Source organism: Danio rerio, chromosome 4 (genome assembly GCF_052040795.2).
Source record: "Danio rerio strain M-AB ecotype USA chromosome 4, GRCz13ab, whole genome shotgun sequence".
Classification (NCBI taxonomy): Eukaryota; Metazoa; Chordata; class Actinopteri; order Cypriniformes; family Danionidae; genus Danio; species Danio rerio.
Window position 1 is genome coordinate 17,436,185 of NC_141024.2, and position 24,304 is coordinate 17,460,488.

At 33.6% G+C, this 24,304-nt stretch overlaps 1 protein-coding gene across 6 annotated transcripts; it reads left to right on the forward strand.

The window, feature by feature from the left end:
• The first annotated feature begins 2,537 nt into the window (after positions 1 to 2,537).
• On the forward strand, positions 2,538 to 23,658 carry etnk1 (ethanolamine kinase 1). 6 transcript variants are annotated; one of them, XR_015483066.1, is made up of 9 exons: positions 2,538 to 2,737; positions 6,258 to 6,517; positions 8,584 to 8,724; positions 9,775 to 9,917; positions 12,560 to 12,654; positions 15,697 to 15,780; positions 15,879 to 16,039; positions 20,708 to 20,781; positions 20,857 to 23,658. XR_015483066.1 is itself a non-coding variant. In XM_087248153.1 (8 exons), the coding sequence occupies exons 1-8, from the start codon at positions 2,591 to 2,593 to the stop codon at positions 20,927 to 20,929; spliced, it is 1,083 nt and encodes a 360-aa protein (XP_087104279.1). In that variant the 5' UTR covers positions 2,538 to 2,590; the 3' UTR covers positions 20,930 to 23,658. The 6 variants fall into 6 exon arrangements, 2 of the variants coding, with proteins under 2 accessions (XP_087104279.1, XP_087104280.1); XR_015483068.1 differs by having other exon boundaries at positions 12,597 to 12,654; XR_015483067.1 differs by lacking the exons at positions 20,708 to 20,781; positions 20,857 to 23,658 and adding an exon at positions 18,333 to 19,409 and having other exon boundaries at positions 15,879 to 17,133.
• The last annotated feature ends 646 nt before the right edge of the window (positions 23,659 to 24,304 follow it).

Below are 24,304 nucleotides of genomic sequence, written 5' to 3' on the forward strand. Positions count from 1 at the left end.
GTTAATATGAAGACGCTTTCTCAGTACGAACTACAAACGAGGAAAGTTACTACTTTGACACACTTCGTTTATCAGTGTTGTTAACGGATGGTTATATAACTAACGTTATGGCAAATGTGAGGAAATAACATGTTAATAATAATAATAATACTAATAATAATAACAATAATAATAATAATCAGTGCCATAAATCAATAAGCTTTACGCTATTTAAAATATATATAAGGTAAACTTTCTGAGCCACGAAGCGCCCCCTGTAGGTAAGTAACATCTGCACAGGATATAATTACTATTTGAATAGAGCGGTCAGGATAAATATTACACATGGGCTGGTTGCGGTAAAAATGCTTTACATTCAGACATCTCAATGATAATTTTGCGTGCAAGCCTCACTGGTATGTCTACGTGTGCTCTGATGTCATGATAACCTCACTGTCATGGGACACACCTGTTTTAAATGACTTAGAGCAATTTCTGGAAAAACTCACGGAGTTCTTTGAATATTCTGAAGGGATGTGCAGGCAGGCAGGCACGTAGATAGATAGATAGATAGATAGATAGATAGATAGATAGATAGATAGATAGACAGACAGACAGACAGACAGACAGACAGACAGACAGACAGACAGACAGATATAGATAGATAGATAGATAGATAGATAGATAGATAGATAGATAGATAGATAGATAGATAGATAGATAGATAGATAGATAGATAGATAGACAGACAGACAGACAGATATAGATAGATAGATAGATAGATAGATAGATAGATAGATAGATAGATAGATAGACAGAGAGACAGACAGACAGACAGACAGACAGACAGATAGATAGATAGATAGATAGATAGATAGATAGATAGATAGATAGATAGATAGATAGACAGACAGATAGATGATAGATGGATGGATGGATGGACGGACGGACGGACGGACAGACAGACAGACAGATAGATAGATAGATAGATAGACAGACAGATAGATAGATGTTTTATGTTCTCATTGCAATGTCTATTTAAACGTCATCCAAATTAAAGGCAGTGCTTATGACTCATTAATCACAGCTTTTTGCAAATCTTACATAATTGCATCTCTGAAAATCTTGCTAAAGGCCATTAGAGATGAAGATCTACTGTAAGCACACATTTTCATGAGGGGAAAACAGAAATGCAAACACAGGACGCCTCTCTCATTTGAGCATTATCTTAGTAACACAGTAACGCTGAAAGCTTCAGATGCAAATCAGCGTGTGAGTCATGTTGTACCAGCATGCACCGCGACTGTTTCCTAGCACACGGGGGTGTGAGAGGTCCCGATCATTCTAGCGAATCGGTTCGTTCATATGATTCACTATTATGAACCGGTTCAAACGCCATCGCTGAAGTTACCTAATAAAATACTTATGTTTATATTTTATATTTACACAGCTGTGGGTCGGTTATGATCGTCTGCCTAATGGGTGATTAGAAGGGTTAGTTCACTTAGAAATGAAAATGTTTGGCGTAATGACATTTTTGTAATAACATATTAATAAATGCTTCCCACACAGATTCTCAAGCCACATACCACCTTATATAAAATATTTTTATTCAGAAACACTTAAATTAACTGGATACTTAACTTAAAAATGAATATTTGTTAATTTGTGTCAATTTTCTTGGTGTAGTTTCATTTTGACAACCAAGAAGTCCGAGTCAAAAATATATATGTCCAGGCAAAACAAAATGGTAGCACTTTAGTTTATGGAGCAATTCTTATTAATAATTAGTTGCTTATTACCTGATTATTAATAAATTATTGTCTGTTTATTTGTACGTATAAAGTGCATTATAAATATATTCTAAATATATTTTGTATGAACTTACCGATCATACCTAATACCTAAACCCAAATACTAACTTTTAACTGTAATTAGCAACAAATCAGGGGTTTACTGAGGCGAAAGTCATAGTTAATGACTTATTAATAGCACCTTTAAATAAAGTGTGACCATCAAAATTAATACATGTGGCTCCTGACAATACACTAACGACTTTAGAAGTGAATAGTTTTGCCATAGCCAGGAGCCAAGGGTATTATTTTTGCATGTATATATATTTTTTTACTTTCAATGTCTCGTTAGACAATGGGTTGACTTTATACATCAACAAAGACCGAGGCTTCACCTAAATTAAAGTAAATTATATGTGAATGTAAAACTAAATTTTCATTTATGTGTTAGCTATCCGTTTAACAACATTAAAACATTAAATATGTAATGAAAAACATTAGACCTTGACCATTTGGCGATTTAAGAGATTTTGGAACTTTTAAATGTATTAATTAAAACTTTCTAAAGAGTCAATAAGATAAAAAATGCGCAAAAATTAAAATGACAAAAGATTTTTATGTTTGAGCCTCCTCTATGTTCGAAGCTCTGTGCGAGTCGGTTCATTTGAATCGTGAAAACGAACGGAGTGATTCGAGAATCGAACAACACAACACAGGAGGCGTAGCCGTGAGGAACCTTAAATCCGCACCCTGCTTGAGTCTATCGCATTCACTGAATCCTCCCCGTCTCAGAGCAACACAGAGAGCATTTTTCAGCAATGGCCAATTACATCCACGTCCCAGATGGCTCGCCGGCGGTGCCAAAATTAGACGTGACGGTAGATGAGCACGATTATAGAGCCGGGGCGCTGAAACTCATCAAGACACTCAGACCCCATTGGAAGCCTTCGGAGGTCAAAATGAAGGTAATTCTCATGTCTTTTCTCGCCGTTACATTCAGGTGGTCGCACGCGGACCCAATCTAAAAGCAGAAAGTCATCACGAGGTGACAGCGGCATGTTTGACGTCTTATATAATGCAGAAAGCGTAGTTACGCGTGCTGCGCCTTCAAATCCTGAGCTGCGTCACCAGATGAGCCCTTCGGCACCATGGCGCTCAGCAGAGACACAGCAGCCAATGCGAGCTGTCAAACACACTCATTCATTAAAACATCCGGCTCGTGCATGCATGATAAACAGCGTCTAATGCACAATTGCCAGGAGATGAATGCAACAGTAATAAACAAGACGCAAAATTGCACAGGGAAGCAGGTGGGAGGTGGATCCTCCAGTTTGTGCATTGTTGTTTGCTTTTTTTTTTTTAAACAAATGCAATGGTTCTTTGAACTATTAATATGTTATTACTACTTAATTAACTACTTTAATCACTAGATTAGCGAGCAGTATTTACAATTTAAAATGAGTAACTAGTTATTATACATTATGCTACTCTGAAAATAAATAATACCTTTAATCTATTCATGTTAATTCATGCTATGCAAATGGTTACCTAAATAACTATTTCTGTCTTACTTTAATCCATGAATGTTTGTTTGGTCAGATGAGTAAATATGGACAAACCCAACCACTAAGTAGATATTTAAATTGTAAAAAATTAACCCAAAGTTTGGGTTTTGTCCACCTTTGTTTGTTGTTCGTTGAACTATTCACTTCCTTGTACTGGTTGCTGGTGCGCATTACAGTTTTTCTAGAAAGTGTACTTCAAGTCAAGTCAGGTCATCTTTATTTCTGTAGAGCTTTTTCTGATTTAGATTGTGCCAAAGCAGCTTAACAGATGAGGAAAAGAGAATAAAACGATTAACATTAACAATATTACAGATTGTGGAACATTCTAGCATATCAGGCGGACTGGAGTGCAGCGGTAGAATCCTGGTGTAATTCTAGTTAAAGGGATAGTTCACCCAATAATAAAAAAATAATGACTATTTACTCACTTATGTGCGGTTTCAATCCTTCCGTTAAACATTAAAGAAGGTATTTTAAAGAATGCTGGAAACCTGTAACCATTGACTTTCGTAGTAGGAAAAAAAAACAATGGAAGTCAATGGTTACAGGTTTCTTCAGTAGATCATTTGTGTTCAACAGGAGAAAGTTAAAGCAGGTTTGGAACAAGTGAAGGGTGAGTAAATGATTGCAGAAATTTAATGTTTGGGTGAATTTTCCCTCTAAATTAAACATGATTCTGTTCATTTTAATACAAATGTCACTAAAATGTTACTCTAGAAAATGTAGTTTCAGCCGAAATTTGGGTCAACTAAGGACCTGTTCAAATGTTGTTTTAAAGCTCAGTTAAAATATACGTCCAATGGATTGCTTTTATTTGGATCGAAGCCACTCAGCATTTTTAGAGTGTATTTAATAGGTGTAAGAAATTCGGTCACAATTTTACTATTGCCTTTTCCAGCTTCACTAGTTCTTGTTATAAAAAAGAATGAGATCTGAAGTTTAAAAGACGGAAAAATAAAAAATATATGACCATTTAATTATCTAATTAAGTAGGTAGTGATGCTAGATGATGTTCTGAATTAAAGTTATTATAAGCTGTTATTCATTTAATGTGCTCGATAAGAATATGGGTGCGACCTTATCCTTATTTAATTCAGTTCATAGTTTTGAAACATGGACAACATGCATAAAGTATGAGGAAACATCTACTTGCATCCGTGCATTTAGGTCAAACAGCATTTCCTGTTTCTAAACTATAGGCTCAAGTCAATATTTGTGAAGGATTGTCAAAGTCAAGGTATTTGTTTGCAATCCAGAGAAGTTACTGTACACAAAATAGGTGTGTGTGCTACTGTGATGGTGACAATTCATTGCTCTGTATGCCCCCGAGCGCTGTGCGTTCATGATTGATTAACCTGAGATGGGTGGAAGCACAATGAAGAACAGAAAATAACTTAATGATTGAACACAGTTTTACACAAAAGCAACTTTCCAAGAACAAATACACTGCATATGACTTGTTGCTTTCCTAGAAGCTAGAAGATTTTGGGTCTTTCCGGACGAGCAGCATAGGAATGAGATTCTTGGAAGCTTGGCATGTATGAAGTCAGGACCAATAATTACAGACCACAGCATTAACAATGTGGTAGTTCAGGTTTCCAGCTCCTTTGTGTCGTATCTGTGGAGATCTTTTTTTTTTTTAGCTGGGCAGCAAGGGCGACACCTTGAATCAAGTTTTTCAGGTGCTTAGTGATGGCATTGGATTGAACATACTCTGCATTTTGGATCAAGATAACCAAGTGGAAATTTCCATTTCGATTATACTGTCACAGCATTTTTTTTTTTTTTTTTGTTATGACAGCTAAAGAAAATCAGAAGAATATCCATACCATGCTCACCTGCATTTTATGACAGAATATTAGCGAAAAAAAAATAAGGAAGCCATGCAATTATTTTGCATACACAATCAACAGGAGATTTTGTTTCTGAAAGTTGAAGTGATTTTGAAGAACATCCAGACAAAGTTAGATCCCTTTGACTTTCATTACACGAAAGACATTCTTTAACATGTATAATTTGATCTGCATTTGCAAACAAACACTCAGGAAGTGAAATGAAGCTGAGTAAATGATGGCATAATTTTCATAACTATCTTTTTTTTCACTTATTATAACATTGCAGTACGAAGCAGTGCAAAAGTCCATCAATTTCTAGCAACCGTAATGCTTGTAGATACATGTAGAGAACACAAACATTCTTAGGACATATAAAAGAGAGAAGAAAAAACGATAATAATATAAAAAATGAAATAAATAAATAAAAAAGAACTATCTTTTAAGAAAAAAGCACCATGAAGATTCCGCTAAAGTGATGGGTTAGCAGTATGTAATTATATTTGTGTAAACTCAGCAGTGTTTAGCCTGAGGTGCGGAACGGTGTTGCCCTGCATAAACAGAGTGAGTAGGTGTGTGTCACGTTGCTCGCGTGTTGGAGAGCAACTGGATATAAAATGAGTTGTTTTCCTCAACTTTGAAACAAAATCGAACGCTCAGCACATGCCAGGCTCCTCTGACCCTGGCAGAAATCAAATTCCTGACGTTCCGCCCACTGCCAGTCAATCCCAGATAGTACTGATGATTGTGGCCTGGAATGCTAGGCCTTCCAAACACACTCCATTTTTACATGAGCAAACAATGCAAGTTTGTTCAACACCGTCACGCGGAATCACCTGCTTTTGTGTTGGTTTGATCCTAAATGAGCTATTAGGTAATTTGTTTGGTGATTTATCCCTTCGGTTTATTTGAATATAAATAGTGGTGACAAAAAAAAAAAAAAAACGGAAGAAGAACTCGAAGCATGTGATGCTGATCACAACAAAGAGTTTTTTTAATGCACAACTTATTTGGTTAACCTCAAACCATCTGAGTGAGCTAAAAATGATGATGACCCCTTTGTTTTTTTCTCCTTCCTCTTTCTCTAGACGTTCACAGATGGCATTACGAACAAGCTGATTGGATGTTATGTCGGTGGGTCCATGCAGGAGGTGGTTCTGGTGCGGGTTTATGGGAACAAGACGGAACTGTTCGTGGACCGTGAAAACGAAGTGAAGAGCTTCCGTGTCCTGCAGGCGCACCGATGCGCCCCGCGCCTCTACTGTACATTCAACAACGGCCTATGCTATGAGTTTCTACAGGGTGTAGCGCTGGAGCCTGAGCACATCCGCAGCCCCGCCATCTTCAGGTTAGAGAATTGGGTGATCATCAGATCATCCTTTGTAATACTGAGCTAATTGTTTCAGGCTGGCGAGACGGCGATGGAGATAACGGCGCTGACCTCCAGCTAGCCAGACACTTGTCACACAAGCCCAAACCGTACCTAGTAATCCTTTAAGACACCGATGACGCACTGCACTTTCTCTCTTTCTCTATCTATGCTGTACACTGACCCAGGCCTCCCGCCAGTAAGTGTCGAGTCTCAGACAGCTGTGAGAGAACAAGGCTACTGTGTTAGCAGGGCGATGACTAAATGTTGGCGGTTAGGCAATTTTAGATGCATTGGGATTTAAACGTTTGGGGTTTAGTGGAAAAATATACAATTTTTCAACATTAATGGATTAAATTGATTAAAAATGTCAGAGTATTAATGTTCATTAGAGATTTTAAATAGGGGATTTCGAAGTTTCTGTTCATGAAAGAATACTTATAAAGCCAAAACTACAAATTCAGTCATTTCTTAGAAAACTGTTTGAGTTTCTTTTGTCTATTGAACACAGAGAAGAATATACTGAAGAATTTTGGTGGGTTTTTTCCTACTATCGATGTCGACTGCTGCTGGTTTTTAACATTCTTCAGAATATCTTGTTTTGGGTTCAACTAAATAAAGAAATTCATAAAAGATTAGAACCACTTCAGTATTAGTTAATGAGGATAAAATTCTTTTTTAATGTGAACTGTCCCTTTAAAAATGCATTGTGGTATAAGGGGAATGTTACAGGGTATCCGCGGGGTCTTAAACCTTGATCTTAAATATCAAAATAAAAATTTTAGGCCTTAAAAAGTTTTAAACTCACTTAAATATTGTGTTGTAAGTCTTAAATCATTTTAAACAGGTCTTTATTTTCCTTTGTCCATGTAAAGCTACCCAATCAGGCCAACACTCATCCAATCATTTCGACAAATTTTTATTTATTAACTCTATAACTCTATTTTATTTATTAATTCTATAATTATATTTATAAAAATGTTGTAAATCTTTACAATAACATTTGTTTCTAATATTTTTTTAATGTTTTGACTGGGCCATAAGAAAAAAAATCCTTAGCGTTTAGCCATGAATTTCATTCATAATGGCCCTAAAAATGCCTTAAAAAGTCTTACATTTGACTTGATGAAACCCTGTATTAAACAGCACAAGTAACATTTATTATAACAGTAAGTGTTTCTTGAGCATCATATTAAAACTTCAAACTAAAGTAATGCCTGCTAAAATAATAAACACATTTATATTTCACAATATATATATTTTTCAGATTTCACAAATACACTAGGATATGTTTACAGGGAGTGCATCAGCAGCGCTGTACAGTATTGTATGCACACAGCTCAATTTTGGATGCAGCTTTGAATTGTTTTTGCACAACTTACTTTGTTTATAAAAAGTTGGCTCTAAACCAAGCCGTTGATCCGCATTCTGAAAAAAACACCTTAAGTTCCTTCTTGGTTTTTCAGCACTGAATCAGCTCAATAATGCACTTACACAAAAATGATGAATCGCCAAATTTGGTTTAAAAAAAAAAAAACAACACATTTACTTTGTGTTTATTTAGGATCAACTAACAGAAAGTGTAAAAATGGAATACTAAACATTCCTGAGCACAGTTAGATGTGCTTTAAATGGTATATGCACTACTTACTTTGTGGTCATTCAGAAAAGAAACAGAAGAGGCAGAACAAGAAAAACAAGAAAGCGCACGGCAATTGATGTGTGTGGGGATTAAAAGATATCCACAGCTTTACCAGTGCAAACATACTTTTTACTTATAATAACATTTAGGGACATAGGGATAAATTTTACTAGTGAGCACCTGTCAAGCGCCTGTACACAGAAACACTGCATGTATGGTATAAATACTAAAGCGTACTTTGGGAATTGATTCAGTTTTATAATTTTGATTGTTAAATGAGCCCATTCCGAAATAAATGTCCTTTATCGTGCCGATCTCAAACATATTTTAGTGTCTAAAATGTCAAACTAATAGTTGAATCTAAACCTGATAATAAACTGATTTTATTTAATCATGTTTACAGGCACATTGCGAGGCAGATGGCAAAATACCATGCCATTCATGCCCACAATGGCTGGGTGCCCCAGTCAGGTCTCTGGCTGAAGATGAGCAAGTTCTTTTCTCTTGTTCCTTCACACTTTGAAGACCCTGAGATGGACCAGAGGTGAGCTTTACATTTAGTTATTGCACCGTATACGGTATAATTGAGCATTTTATATAGCCATCTATGAAATCTTTTTGTCTTGACCCGTTTCTTTTGCAAAGAACATGCAGTGTAACAAACACCCTTGCATAAAATGTTCAACAGCGTATAAACATGTATAAAAGCTGTCAATACAAGAATGTTCACATCTCTTCTTTTGCTTTGATGTACGGTGAAGTACAGCAGGTTCTTTAAATATATGATGCGTGTTATTTTAGTTAATATGTTTGCTTAAATTGTGGTTTAGAAGTCATGCCAATGTTAAATAAAATGACTCATCATGGCACAGATACATGTGTTTGCACAGGTTTCCACAGAACAGAAACCATCACTCTTGGCCTTTTTATTTCTCATTCAGCAGAAATACTCTTTGTAAAATAAAAAAAATTAGTAGCTATTTTATACTGAGCTTTTTTAAAGATCAATGTGCTTTACATATGACAGAAATACTACGCAAGATAGAATAATTTGTTAGAATAATTTGATAGAATAATTTGTTAAACTACATAAGCAAGATTTATATACAATAAAACAACACAATGAAAGGATGAATTGGCTGAAAAGTATGAACTATAATGAATTCCTTTTCAAAGTTCATAAAAACTATAAGATCTGTTGGTACATTTTTGCACATCAACTAAACCTTTATCATGTTTAAAGGAAATGTGAGTTCTGCTTATTTGTGCTAAACTGGGTCATGGAATGTTTAGCTTTTTTTTCCTCTACTAGATGTTTGTTTTCATTTCAAGTATGAGCAAAAGTTACAGTTCAGGTTTAGTTGGATTAAAAATAGATTACATTAAGTCCTGAGTTATTGCGCAAGAGCAAACGACGCATGCACGTCTATGCGGTTACATTATTATTTATAGATCAAAACTCATGCAGGGTTTGGAGATCTTTATCTTAGAGAGGAAGGCAGGTATTGGTACAATCTGCCTTAATTCTGTCAGACATAAACACAAAAGCGTATTTGTGTTTTCTGAATGCATGCATGTGTTTTTCTGTGCCCAGACTGAACAATGAAGTTCCCAGTGCTGCATGTCTCAGAGACGAGATGATCTGGCTTCAGCAGAACCTTTCTAAACTGGGTTCTCCAGTGGTTCTCTGTCACAACGATCTGCTCTGTAAGAACATCATCTACAACCAAAAGGAAGGTGAGTCCAACAAACAGTTTCCTTCAGCCACAGAGTTTGTTTCCCCAACCCCCCCTGCCTAAGGTAGGCTTAAGTTTAGTGTTTTCACCTCTGAAATATAGCATGGACGTCCTTTCCTCTAAAGGGCGGTCAAATTACAGTTACATCAAGGGATCAGGAGAATCCATTAAATGTGTTTTCTGGTTTTGAAATCAAATGCAAATGTGTGTTTGTGTTTGCTTTGGGGAATGTTGCTGTGATGATGTTTACTGTATTCATGATGTAGAGACTGGTGACTGTCTGCCGCTCCCTGAGCCACAGGATGGAGAGTGAATGCGAGTTTGACTCCAGTCATTCCTGTTGTGCAGTTTTTCATTTGTATTTCTGTCGATATGTGCTACAAAATAAGGAAGTATCTCTGTAAAACACTACACCAGACTATCAGAAACATGCTGACTTTAACTGTTTTTAATCAAATGGCAGGACATAGCTCAATTCTAAGCTTAAATATAACTGTGTTTTAAAATAAATCATTGGTATCATTGATTGAGTTATATTAGAAACAATAACATACAATAAATAAAATATAATTATCAAAAGTAATACAAATGTAAGAAAACAATATAAATATTTTGACACTTAAGCAAGCATGAAACAAACAAGCACTCAATATTTTAAATAATATACCATCTACATATAGTAATTGTAAAAATATTTTTAAGCTCAGAATTTTAAAAGATATTAATATTTTGTCATGCTTTCAAGAATAATGACTTTTATTAAGTATTATCTTATGAAGCCAAATCAGTCTCAAAAATATTTAAAAATACAAAAGATTCAAAAACACAAAAATCCAATTAGTAACTTCAAAACACGATTCAAAAATACACAAATCCAATTCGTAACTTCAAAAAATGATTAAAAAATACACAAATCCAATTCATAAATTTAAAACAGGATTCAAAAGTACACAAATCCAATTTGTAATTTCAAAAGACGATTCACAAATACACAAATCCAATTCGTAACTTTAAAACGCGATTCAAAATTACACAAATCCAATTCATAATTTCAAAACACAATTCAAAAATACACAAATCGAATTTGTAACTTTAAAACACGATTTAAAATTACACAAATCCAATTCGTAACTTCAAAACACGATTTAAAATTACACAAATCCAATTCGTAACTTCAAAACACGATTTAAAATTACACAAATCCAATTCGTAACTTTAAAACACGATTCAAAAATACACAAATCCAATTCGTAACTTTAAAACACGATTTAAAATTACACAAATCCAATTTGTAACTTCAAAACACGATTCAAAAATACACAAATCCAATTCGTAACTTTAAAACATGATTCAAAACTACACAAATTCAAACTCATAACTTCAAAACACGATTCAAAAATACACAAAGCCATTTCGTAACTTTAAAACAGGATTCAAAAATACACAAATCTAAATTCGTAACTTCAAAACACGATTCAATAATACACAAATCCATTTCATAACTTCAAAACACGATTCAAAAATACACAAATCCATTTCGTAACTTCAAAACACGATTCAAAAATACAAAAATCTAAATTCGTAACTTCAAAACACGATTCAATAATACACAAATCCAATTAGTGAATTTAAAATACGATTTAAAAATATGCTAATTCAATTAATTTGGTGAAAATATCAATAATAATAATAAAATGTGAATTTTCAAATTGTGTGTATAAAAATTGACAAATTGGATTTTGTAAATGTGAATTGTGCTGAATTGTATTTTGTAAATGGATTATTTTTTGAGACTGATCTGGCTCCATATTAACTATACTAAATAAATGAATTACAATTAATTTAATGTTAAAAAAAAGTGGGCTCCGCTATAAAAATTATATTCCATGTTTGAAAGTCACCAGCATAACAGGAATGACCCACTTGATATAGTTTGAGCAAGAGAAGATGGCTGCCCTGCCACAGCCACAGTGTGAGAATGTGTAGTTCCTGTCTCTCACTTTTGTCTTTTTTGTTTTTCCTTTTGAGGCGGCAGCAGCACTCGAACTGATTATCATCAGAAAGTACAGTAATAGTCGCCCTAAAGGTATCAGTTGCCTTTAAAAGCTGTTACACAGAGCAATTCGACAACACACCATTAGCAATTCAATCATGGGAGTCTGCTTCAAAGTACAGATTTTGGAGGCAACTTCAACCTTGGGCCACATTGTTTGTATTTGAACTTGAGAGAGGAAGGAGGCTCTGTTTTCAGACTAAAAAAAAGCCACTTCCTCCAACACATTAGGCGAGGGGTGGGAGGAAGCTTTTACAGTACAAATGTTTACGTTTTTGACATCCCTGCACACTCAGCCCCCTCCGCTTCCCTATATGAGCGTTACGCAATACTTCAGCTTTCCGACAACATTCTTGTTTTTCTTGCCTTTCGTCGACATTCTGGGAGTCAAATAAGTTTGGCTTGACCCGCACAGGAAGCCGCCGTGGCATTTGCATAGAGCCAGTAAAGTCGGGGCCTCGTTGGCTGCTAATGGACCAATGGGGAAGCTGTGTGGTGGGGGTGTGGTTATGAGATGAGCCGTGTTTGTTCTTAAAGGGGGAGGTGCCCAGTGGCCTCTCTGCAGTGAAGCTGTGTGTGTTCTGTGACAGATGTGAGTTTGCCCAAATCTCTTCATCTGCTGCACAGGGCTATAGCCACTGACTGGAGGTGTTCAGTGTGTCCCGCTAGGACGCCACCGGGTCCGGTAACCACCTCACGTGTCTTTTTCTGTAGACCAACACTTCTGTCCAATGTCAATCAAACCTTTTTTTGTTTTTTTTTTACATTACACATCATAAACTTTAAAGCACTGGGAATGCAAGGCAACATAAAGACACATTAGGTGCACTAATGTTACTTGTAAACAGACCAGGCAGTGATTTAATGGATAATGCATTACACATATCTATGTAGAGCGAGAGGAGTAAGGCTTTGTGTTCTGAAGTCAACACTATGCACATCACCTGACTGACTGAGTCATTTATTGCTTGCTAGTCAACTGCTGTACAGGCTTTGTGCCACTAGGTGCCAATGTTGCCCATTTTCTCTCCTGTGCCCCCCCTCTCTGTCTTTTCAGCCCTGTGGTTTTTACAGTTCGACCGTCTCCTCTTTATTTTGCATTCTCTAAAATCTATCAACTCAAGTCTAACCTGAATTGTTTGTTCTCATTTTCATTTAACTCTCATTTTACTTTTACTGTTGTGTTTTTTTTTCTCCTGTAGAGCAAAGGACTTGTTTGTTTGCGTGCGTAAGGGTCTCTTTCTTTCACCGGTCACAAGATTTCCTGGAAAATGTTGGAAACTTGCTCGCTCGCTTAATTTGTAGTCAAGTAGGAATCATATGTGTTATAGTGTTCTAAATGTTATAGAAATCACTGACATTAACATTTTCCTTTAAAAAAAAAAACAGATGGCAAGTTTTCTACTTTTCCTCTCAGAAGACTCATGTAAATGGGCGATTCATCAATTTAATTTACTTTTTTTTTTTTTTAAATCAATGATAATTATTATTAAATTATAGTCTGTTTTTGATTCTTTCACATTTATAATGTTGAATTTTGGCATTTTCCAGATTCAGTTTTGAAAGAAAAAAAGCTATTTTAATTTTTGTCCTGTAATTTAAGTCTTTTTAATCGTAATGATTCTAATAATCATATTATTATTATTAATATTAAAGGTGCAGTATGTAAGTTTGACACCCAGCAGTTGAACTAGGTATTGCGCAACTTGTTTAAATCAAATGCAAGCGCAGGTTGCTAGATTGACGACGCCAACAGCAGTGTGCCTGACTGTAAGGCCTAAAGGCTGATTTAAACAGTCTAAATAAAAGCAACGGCACATGCTAGAAGGAATATTTTGCATATTAAAAAGAGTTTTTGTTCTAACCAAAACCTGAAACTTATATTTTTAACCCAGGGTGCTGAAATATAATTGGCTAAACTGGCATTGGGTGGGTTAAAAGAACCAAAACAAAGACAGACATTCCAGCACGGAACTATCAAAAGCAGAATATTTGACTTTAGCATTGTTTTTTAGATAAACAGTTTGTTCACTTTGCATGGTTCTTAAATATAATAACATATTATGTTATTTTTATGATTTAGAAGAGTCAAAAACTTACATACAGCACCTTTAAAACTGTTGTACCTGAGAATAGCATTATCGGTGTTTGAGAATGACGCGTCCCATTTTGGCCTCTGCATCAAATTAATAAAAATTTAACTAAAACACTTCATTAAACAAATACACAAGTGCATATGAAATACATTAAACAAATGTACTACAAATACACTTCAGTAAACATGTACACATACTGTAGACATCCCCTATATCCCTTTTATAAAACTGCAGGTTAGCTATGTTTACATATAATAACTTTTATTTGATTGTAACTTTTACTTAATTTGATCGTAATGCAATGATGTGCACCGTTTGTAAAGCTGTTTTAAAACAATAATTATTATAAAAATATGCTATACAAATAAACTTGAATCGAACTGAATTTAAAAACTGATTTTATATGCACAGAAAGCTTATTAAATGTAAGTCTGCTTTGATGTTTTTAAAAACTTGTGAAAAAGTCAATATGTTTAATTGACTTTTAGCATAAGGATATGTGTTTGTGTAAAAATAAAATGACACTTAATATGTAATTTTAAAATATATGACAGAATATGTAATCATACTACATTTTATTATAGCCTAAAAAACTTTTTCTCATGAAGGGCCAAAAACTGAACTTGATTGAGGCTAGTGGGTTGAACGTAAATATATTCGCCATGGTTAATATCCTGATTTATTTAATAATGTTTAAAAATGACTAAAAAACACTGCTTTATATGAACTAATACAATAATATAACGAACTTATTCTAGTAAAAACAAAACAATCTCATTTATAACAGAATTACACTAGTTTTTGCCTTGATTTGCTTGCTGATGTGCTCTGCACAGTCCTGTCCGTCTAATAAAAGTATTTACATTTTAAAAAAAAGATTCATTTACTAAATTTAATTGAAACCTTTTATTTCAGTTTGCTTTTTTGTAGCTCAGCAATAAAACAAGCAAAAAAGGTTAAAATTAGAAATAACGATCTTTGTGTTAAAAGCATTCGCCCCAACTCTCTCCATCTCACTCTCCTCTCAGATAGGATGGTGGGCCAAATCATAGGTGACAATGGGCCAACTTTGGCCCGCGGGTCCTACTTTGGGCATCTCTAGTTTAAAGGATTAAAAACCTCTTGCTAACAAATGGGTAAAACCGAGAATTTTGTGAGAATCAAATGATTCTTGTTCTAAAGAAGCCTCAAAATAATTTGGTGCATAAACCCCTTCTAAAAGAAAAACACCTGATACTAACCTTCGATAGCCACAATTAGGAGATTACAGGAAGTGAAGAAAATATTTTTAATGAAATGAAACCAACTGAAAAAGTTTCCCTAATTGAAGAATCGCCCAAATATAACATGCTATTTTTTTCCTCCCAAAATGCATGCTATACGTGCATGAACTCTCTCCCCATGTCTTACTTCTCTCATTTGTGTATTCTTTCTCGTCTTGCACCAGAATGCAAATCCTTACTCCTTTTCCCAGATGTCATTTGATCAGTCATTTAAATTGTCAGATAATAATGCCCATATATAGCGTTGGTTTGCTAATACAGGCAATAGATTATTACAGAAACAAGGGATAAGAAAACCGTGCCCGTTCGCTCTTCTAAACAAACACCTATTTGTTTCCCCTCCTGCAGGAAATGTGAAATTCATTGACTACGAATATGCTGGGTACAATTACCAAGCTTTTGACATTGGGAATCACTTCAATGAATTTGCAGGTAATGCAATATAGACCTAAAATGAAGATAATTGCACAGAATGAAAGAGACAGCTTAACTGGGATTTCACATGGGTGTGTCTTTGTTTTGATTGACAGGTCTGAATGAAGTGGATTACACCCTATATCCTGACCGGGAGCTACAGATGCAGTGGCTCCGGGCCTATTTGGAGGCCTACAAAGAGTACAAATCACAAGGCTCGCAGGTCTCCAACACTGAAGTGGAGCTGTTGTACGTACAAGTCAACCGTTTCGCCTTGGTGAGTCCAAACTGGATCGATCTGGAACCGTGACGCATTTCCATCCATCTGCACTCTGCCAAACTAAACATCAGACTTTTGTTTTTTCAATGTAATTACGTTCTTTAAACTGGAACACCGTGAGCGGTTTAAGTATTTAGCAGGTGGATCGTATGATTGAGGTGGAGACGAAGGTATGAATAGTGATTGTACGACGTCAGAAAGTAGCCTTGACCTCTCGCCTGCTTTAATGTAAAGGTCTCTGGGTTTTTTTATTTTGTGGTTTTTGACCACTGACTCTTTTTATGATGATATTAGAGGAAAGAGTGGTTTGTGTTTTTTATTGAATCTTTTGAGATGGATAGATGTGTTAAAAGTAGGGTAGATATATTGCTTTTATCATTTCCCTTCTGTCGCAGCAAGAAATGGGGGGGAAAAAAAGAAACTATCATCATATGGCTCTCAGAAATGGTAAACTAAATAGAAGGAGGCTCTGTTTTCACACCTGTCCCTGAGAGAGACCTTGAGAGACTTTAAAACAGAGGCCAGAGGAATGTGACGGACGCATTTGTGCGTTTTGTTGCTTTCGTTTCTGAGGCCTTCCAGAAAGCGTGGAGATTAACAATGCACATTTTCTATAAAAAGCTAAATGATGGAAAGTTTCTACTTTTCATTCATTAACAGTGATTGATTAAATAAATTAATTTTTGTAACGATAATTATTACTATTATAACTATTATAGACACTTCAAACATTGAAGTCTAATTTTAATGTTGAATTTTGGTATTTGCTAGATTAAATTTTAGAAAATAAAGTGCTTTTTATATTGCCGTTTAAAATTTACTGTCATTTAGATGTTTTTAAATAACTATATTTCAGATGAACTATCTATTTATAGTTTCCACAAAAATATGAAACTGCACAGCTATATTTTAGCATCCATAATCATAAGCAATTCTTTATTTTAAAGAATAAAATAATAATTGCATACAGCAAAGGTACATATAATTGAAAAAAGTACAAATTAAGAAAAAAAAACTTTCAAATAAAACATTTATGAGTGATCATAGTTAGAAATGTTTCTTGAATATTAAATTAGTATTTCTTATAACTTGTGAGAGATAACTGCAGCTGAAAATTCAGCTTTTTAATCAAAGAACTACATTATATTTAAACAGAAAACAGAAGTTTTAAGTTATTTAAATGTTTATTCATGCTTTTAAACCTATAAATTATGCCCTGTTGTCAATTACTGTGATTTTGTTCAATAATTAGTTTGATTTTAAACCCAGACTTTGGAAAAGTAGTGTACTTCACCTAAATACAACTGGATAAAAAAATAATTAACTCTAATGAAATAATACAGTCACTTAACATTGTTCATACAGTAACTTATCTGATTTATATACTGCTGTTTAAAAATTTACTGTCATTTAAATGTTTTCAAATAACTATAGATAACCTTTCTATTTATAGAACCCTAAAACAGTTTAAACAGCACGGCTATATTTTAGCATCCATAAGCAATTCTTTATTTTAAAGAATAAAATAATAACTGCACAAAGTGACACAGCAAAAGTACATTCAATTGAAAAAAGTACAAATAAAGAAAAAACTACTTTAAAATAGAACATTTATGAGTGATTAATAGTTAGAAATGTTTCTTGAACACTAAATCAGTATTTCAAATAACTTGTGAAGGATAATTCAGATTTTAAATCAAAGAAAAAATATATATTCAAATAGAAAAAGTTTTTGCAGTATTTTCGTATTTTTTATAAATTAAACCTTTTTGTAAATTACTACATTTTTTTCAGTAATTAGTTTGATTTTAATCCCAGACTTTGAAAAATGAGTGTCTTTCACTTTAATACAACTGGCTAAAATAAGAATCAACTCGAATGAAACAATACAGTCTCAAAACATTGTTTTTACAATAACTCGTCCGATTTATATATTTTGCTATTTAAAAATGTACTGTCATTTAGATGTTTTCAAATAAATGTACTTTAGATTAACTTTCTATTTATAGAACCCTAAAACAGTTTCTACAAAAGTATTGAACAACACAGCTATATTTTAGCATCCATAATCATAAGCCATTCTTTATTTTAAAGACTAAATTAATAATTGCACACAGCAAAGGTACTTTCAGTTAAAAAAGAAAGTACAAATAAAAAATAATACTTTCAAATAAAACATGTTATTAACAAATAACCAAATAAAGGTTAAAAATAACACAACAAAGCACCCACAAATTTTAACTCAACCATTGCGTTAAATAAATAATGTTTTTTAGAGTGCATTTATGAGGAATTAATGGTTAGAAATGAACACAGTCAGTATTTCGAATTACTGTACTTGTGAGGGATAATTCAGCTTTTTAATCAAAGAAATAAAGTATATTTAAACATAAAGCAGCAGTTATTTAAATGTTTCTTAATTATCACAGTTTTTGCAGTATTTTTGAACCAATAATTTAAGCCATGTTGTAAATTGATTTTTAAAAATAATTAGTTGAATATCAAGACTGAATTTTGAACAGTAGGGAATTTCACCTAAATACATTAAATGCAACTGGCTAAAACAATAATTAAAGTGAATTAAACAATACAGTCACATAATATGTCTTACATATTCCAAGGCCTTTGGTGGTATTACACGAATGTAGGTGTGTGTCGCCCACTGCAGCTCTGCTTTAATTTGTCACGCTTTTGCTTTCACATATTCAGACGCCCGAGACATGGAGCGTTATAAAAGATGCTCTGAATGTGCTCTGAGATTTGTGTCTGAGGAGTTCAGGACCCTTGACTCGGACAGAGACAAACATTTATTCTGTGCAGTTGAGCGAAAAACACTGAGGATAGAGACTTTATTATAGGCCAGGCAGACCCGTGATCTTTACTCACATGATTCAGTCTCATCACAGGGGCTTTTATATCTATATGCCACATTTTATAAGCTTTTACTTCGCTGTCAGTGATCCAGAATCAACACAAACAACTTACATGCGGTTATCTTTTTTTTCTTTTCCTTTTTTTAATGGCTCCACTAAAAGGAAGCATTCTTTGCTTAGAAAGGCGTAGGTCAAATGTTTCTAAGCAACAATACAACATACAATCTGTCACGCTTCAATCCAGTGTAGGGGTGAGTCTTTCAAAGCTTGTCAGGAATATTTCTTAGTCCTGTTTTGACAAAATACATTAAAATAAAACTCGGGTGTTTTTTAAATGAATTCTGTTGTTTTTTCTTTAGAAACATCAGGATTTGTGCATTAAACATTAGTATTTTAACCATTTCTCCTTTTTTCTTAGATATGTCTTGCAAATAAAAATAACAAAAATATAAGTGTATTACATTAATTTTCATGAATGTTTATTTTTAAATGATTACCTAATTTAAGTTAATGCTGATTCTAATAACCAAATAATAATCTAGTAATTCTAATTACTTAAATAATTATATAGTATTAATATAAAACAAATATAATAATTAATATAAAAACAATAGTCTAGTTTTATTAAAATAGCATTTATTTATTTGAGTAGTATTTATTGTTGCCTATTGGTTATTATTAATATAATAACAATAAAATCTAGTTTATTAAAGTAGTATTTATTTATTAAAGTAGTATTTATTGTTACCTATTGATTATTAATAATATAATAACAACAGTCTATTTTTATTAAAGTAGTATTTATCGTTACTTATTGATTATAACTAATATAATAACAATAAAGTCTAGTTTTACTAAAGCAGTATTTATTAAAGTAGTATTTATTTATTTAGGTAGTATTTATTACCTATTGATTATAATTAATATAATATCAATAAAGTCTAGACTTTATTAAGTTTTATTAAAGTCATATTATTAAAGTAGCATTCATCGTTACCTATTGATTATTAATAATAAAATAACAATGAAGTCTAGTTTTATAAAATACCCAGCTAACAATTTTGTGTTTAATAGATGTCTAATGGACATCTAAGTGTAGACAGCGTGGGTAAACAAGGCTAAACTTGGGCTGTCAGTGAAAATCTAATAGACATCTAACAATAGTCCAAAACTAGACTAGTGGTCAAATAGATAGATTAGACAGACTAGATTAGATTAGATAGATAGACAGACTTTATATGTGTACTTATTGATTTATGTTATTTTGATGACTAGTCTAGTTTCGGCCTATTCTTAAATGTCTATTCGATTTTCACTGACAGCCCAAATGTAGTCTTGTTTTAGCCAAGACGACTATGTTTAGACATCTATTTGACATCTTTTGAAAACAAAAAGAGCTTGCTTGGTAGTATTTATTGTTACCTATTGATTATAATTATTATAATAACAAAAAAGTCTAGTTTTATTAAAATAGTTTTCATTAAAGAGAAATTACACTTATAAAATTTAAAGATACAGATAAATATAATAAGTTATAAGTCTTAAAAAATACTATAACTATCAAACAAATGTAAACAAAAATAAATTTCATTTTTGTAACTAATTCTGGTAAAAGAAAAATATTTTTCTTTATTATGAAAAAAAAAAAAAAAAAAAAAAAATATATATATATATATATATATATATATATATATATATATAGAGTGATATCTGTTATATGATCTGTTTATGATCCTCTATGCAAAATCTACAAAAAAAAAAAAAACACTATCCCTTTTTTTCTTCTCCCCAGGCGTCACATTTCTTCTGGGGACTGTGGGCATTAATCCAGGCTCAGTACTCCACCATTGACTTTGACTTCTTGGGGTAAGCTTTCCCATTTCTAAAACACAACCAACATCCAAAACAACTCCATTCTCACCTGAGCATTTCCATTCACAGATACGCAGTCCTCCGCTTCAACCAGTACTTCAAAATGAAGCCCGAGGTGATGTCACTGCACCTTCCCGAATAATCCCTCAAGTCAACATTTGCGCTACTCTAGAGAAGGGCTCCCCCTGGTGGACACCCAAACTAGCCGGAGACCACATCTGAACACATCATTTTAGATAAGCCCCAAATCATCTCTAAACTCAAAGTGGGTTTAGCAATAGCAAAACAAGCACCTATGCCCTCCTTGTCATCAAGACACAATGCCAACGTCATTGTCAATTGATGAAGCAAACAACTAGCATGCGGTTGGCTTTTACTCCAATGTATGTGAAGATTGAGCTCTAAAAATAAAGAAAAGCTCCCCAGATAGTGATCCTACACAGACAGAAACATAAAGGAGGGCCGCTGCGTCCCATTTTCAGCAGCTAACCATCACCCTAAAGGTCATTCCTGCTCGTTTACACAACTTTCAATGGGAGAAATCGGTGTACTGTAAGATAATCTTGGGTTTACTGTATGGATAGTCGCTGATACTGGTGAACTTGGGGCCTGTTTTTGTTCAAGCGAGGGTTGTTCGTAGCACAGATGTGTAATTCGGGGACCAATAGAAGCTTCGTTGTTCGTCCCGGCAGACGATTCCTCTGTCGCCCCGTCACTGTGAACCACTGTTTCTCAATGTTTTTTTTTTTTCTCAGCGTGGTGCTTGGAGAAAGTAGACGCACAGTAGCCGTGGCTACATTGAGCCGGTAGCTAATCTGAAGCCCACACCAAAGTGCTGATATTTACTTTTGCTTGTACATTACGCACAGTGTATTTTCTGTGGAGACAAAAAAAATGTACAGTGGTTTTTGTACTTATTTAAAATGGCGCTGTTAATGAGAACGCTCGTGCTTTTTCTAGGTGATTTTTTCCTGGAGGCCTTAATGACGGTGTCGACTGCTGGACACGCTAAAGCTTTTGTATTCCTCCTCCCCGTCTGAATAGCTAAACTAAACAACAGGCCTTTTATTTGCACAAACTGACTGCTTTGAGAACAAAACCAGTCCTCATTTTATCCTGCAATGGGCCGCTTTTTCTGCTTCGGAAATGAAGACTAGATTTCACTGCAAATAGTGGAGATTTCAGTAACACTTTTGATTCGATTTTACTATTTATTTTATTTACATGGGCTCTGTTTCACATGTTACTAAAAGTGAAACGCCATGGTGAATATGTCGTTCCCTTCATGCAGAAAAAAACATTCTGTTGATTAAAATGGTTTAAAACCGAGGTCAAAACTGAACTTATTTGGAGTAATCTCAAATTTCTTAGAAATATAATATGTTGGGTCAAATTATATGATTGCGGTATATGACACTTTTTTATATAGATTTATTTTTGTTATCTGTTACTCTTATTCAATGGCTTTGGCCAGTAGTTTTCTTGCGTTTCGCAGGAAAATTCTATAAACTATATTGCAGAGATGATTAGAAATGTTTCTTAAGCATCAAATCAGCATATTATAATGATTAATGAATGATTATGTGACACTGAAAACTGGAGTAGAAACCGTAATCTTGTTTAAATCGTAATGATATTTCACAATATTACTATTTTTATTGCATTTCTATCATTTCTGTTGTTTTAATCAAATCAATGTGACATTGTGTATCCTGGGAGACAAAATTTTAGAGCAGATCTAGTATAGACAACACCATATGTGAACATTTCATTTATTAAAATTGACATGTATACAGCTGATATCATAATTATTAGCCCCTCTGAATTATTAGCCCCCCTGTGAAGAGAAGATTTTAACACATTTCCGAACATAATAGTTTGTTCTGTAAACTATCGAAAAAATATAGCTTAAAGAGACTTATAATTTTGATGGCTTTTTAAAATTAAAAACTGCTTTTATTTTAGCCAAAATAAAACAAATAAGACTTTCTGCAGAAGAAAAAATATTATCAGACATACTGTGAAAATTTTCTTTGCTCTGTTAAACATCATTTGGGAAATATTTAAACAAGAAAAAATGGGGGGCTTATAATTCTGACTTCAACTGTATATAAGAAAATCAACTGCATTTAATTTTTGATTCTGCTTCGTACATGCAGGAGCAGTTTATTATTAAGTGTGACCAATATTTAACTCAAGTTCCAGCCGCTTTCTTGCTTCAAGACTTGCCTTCGTGCCGCATGGCTGCCCTCATTTACCTCAGTTTCGTCCTTCAGTTTGCCTATATCTCAAACAACCATATACAATTTTGTACATACTAGAAACTGTGAACCTCGGGTTGTTTCGTTGTATTTTGAAGAACGCTTTTTTTTCTATGCCAGTTCTTTTTGTAACTTTCAAACTAGCACCTTTATCGCATTTCTGAACCGTCAAGGACCACACATAATGCTATTGTACTTTTTTTCAAAGTAATACATCCAGAAACATTCATCAAACATCTTTACTTTGGGAAATCTCTCACGCTTTTAAGTGTATGTAAATGATCTGATTTCATTTGTATAAAACCGAAAGTGATGGGCGGTTCCAACTTTCAGCCAATGCAGCGATCTGGTGAACATGAAATGTACAGGACTGCCTCGTGCAAGCATCCACTGGCGGTTTTTAATGTATATATAACTGTAAACAAACTGTACAAAAAGATCTTTGCTTATTATTAAACAATGCCCATTGTCAATAACTAAACAGAGATTTTTTCTAAGCAGAAGTACTGTTAAGTAGATTTAATTATAATCTTGGGATAAAATCCTGAAGTGTTGCATTGTAGATTCTGTATCAAATCGTTCGAGTAGAAATAAAAATCTGCAAGTTTTACTTTGGTTGCCTCATTTTCTTTTTCAAAATGTATATTTTATTGGCTTAATATGTATCCTCACGCACACACACACACACACAACACTTTTCGGATCTCTGATTTCTGAACTTTTCATTCTACACTCTGCACTACTTAGGCAACTAACACACATGATTTATATATTCTGATTGCAAATATTTTTATTTTAATCCATTTAAATGACAGACCTTTAACATAACTAAACTTATAAACTAGTTATTGATATTTGTTAGGACTATCCAGAGGCATTTTTGCCCCCAAATATTAAGTAAACCAATCTCATAGAATTCAACTAATTGGATTCTGCTTTTTCTACAGCTAGATACATTTATACCATATTCATATTTTTTAACTGATTAAATTTAATAGTATTTTAACAGGTTTAGATTGATTGTAAGGAATTTGACAACATTTAAAAATAACAATTAAATATATTATTAAGTAAAATTAAATAAATAAAATCAAAAGGTTATAAACAGTTGAAAATACACTTCATTGTGATTCATTTATGAGTGTGCTTTAAAGAAATTGTTATATAAAATATAAAATATTTTATGTTCCATTTTTGTCTTTCACCAAAAAAAGCTAAATAAATGTGATTGAACTTTTCGTTCGATGTGCAAAATT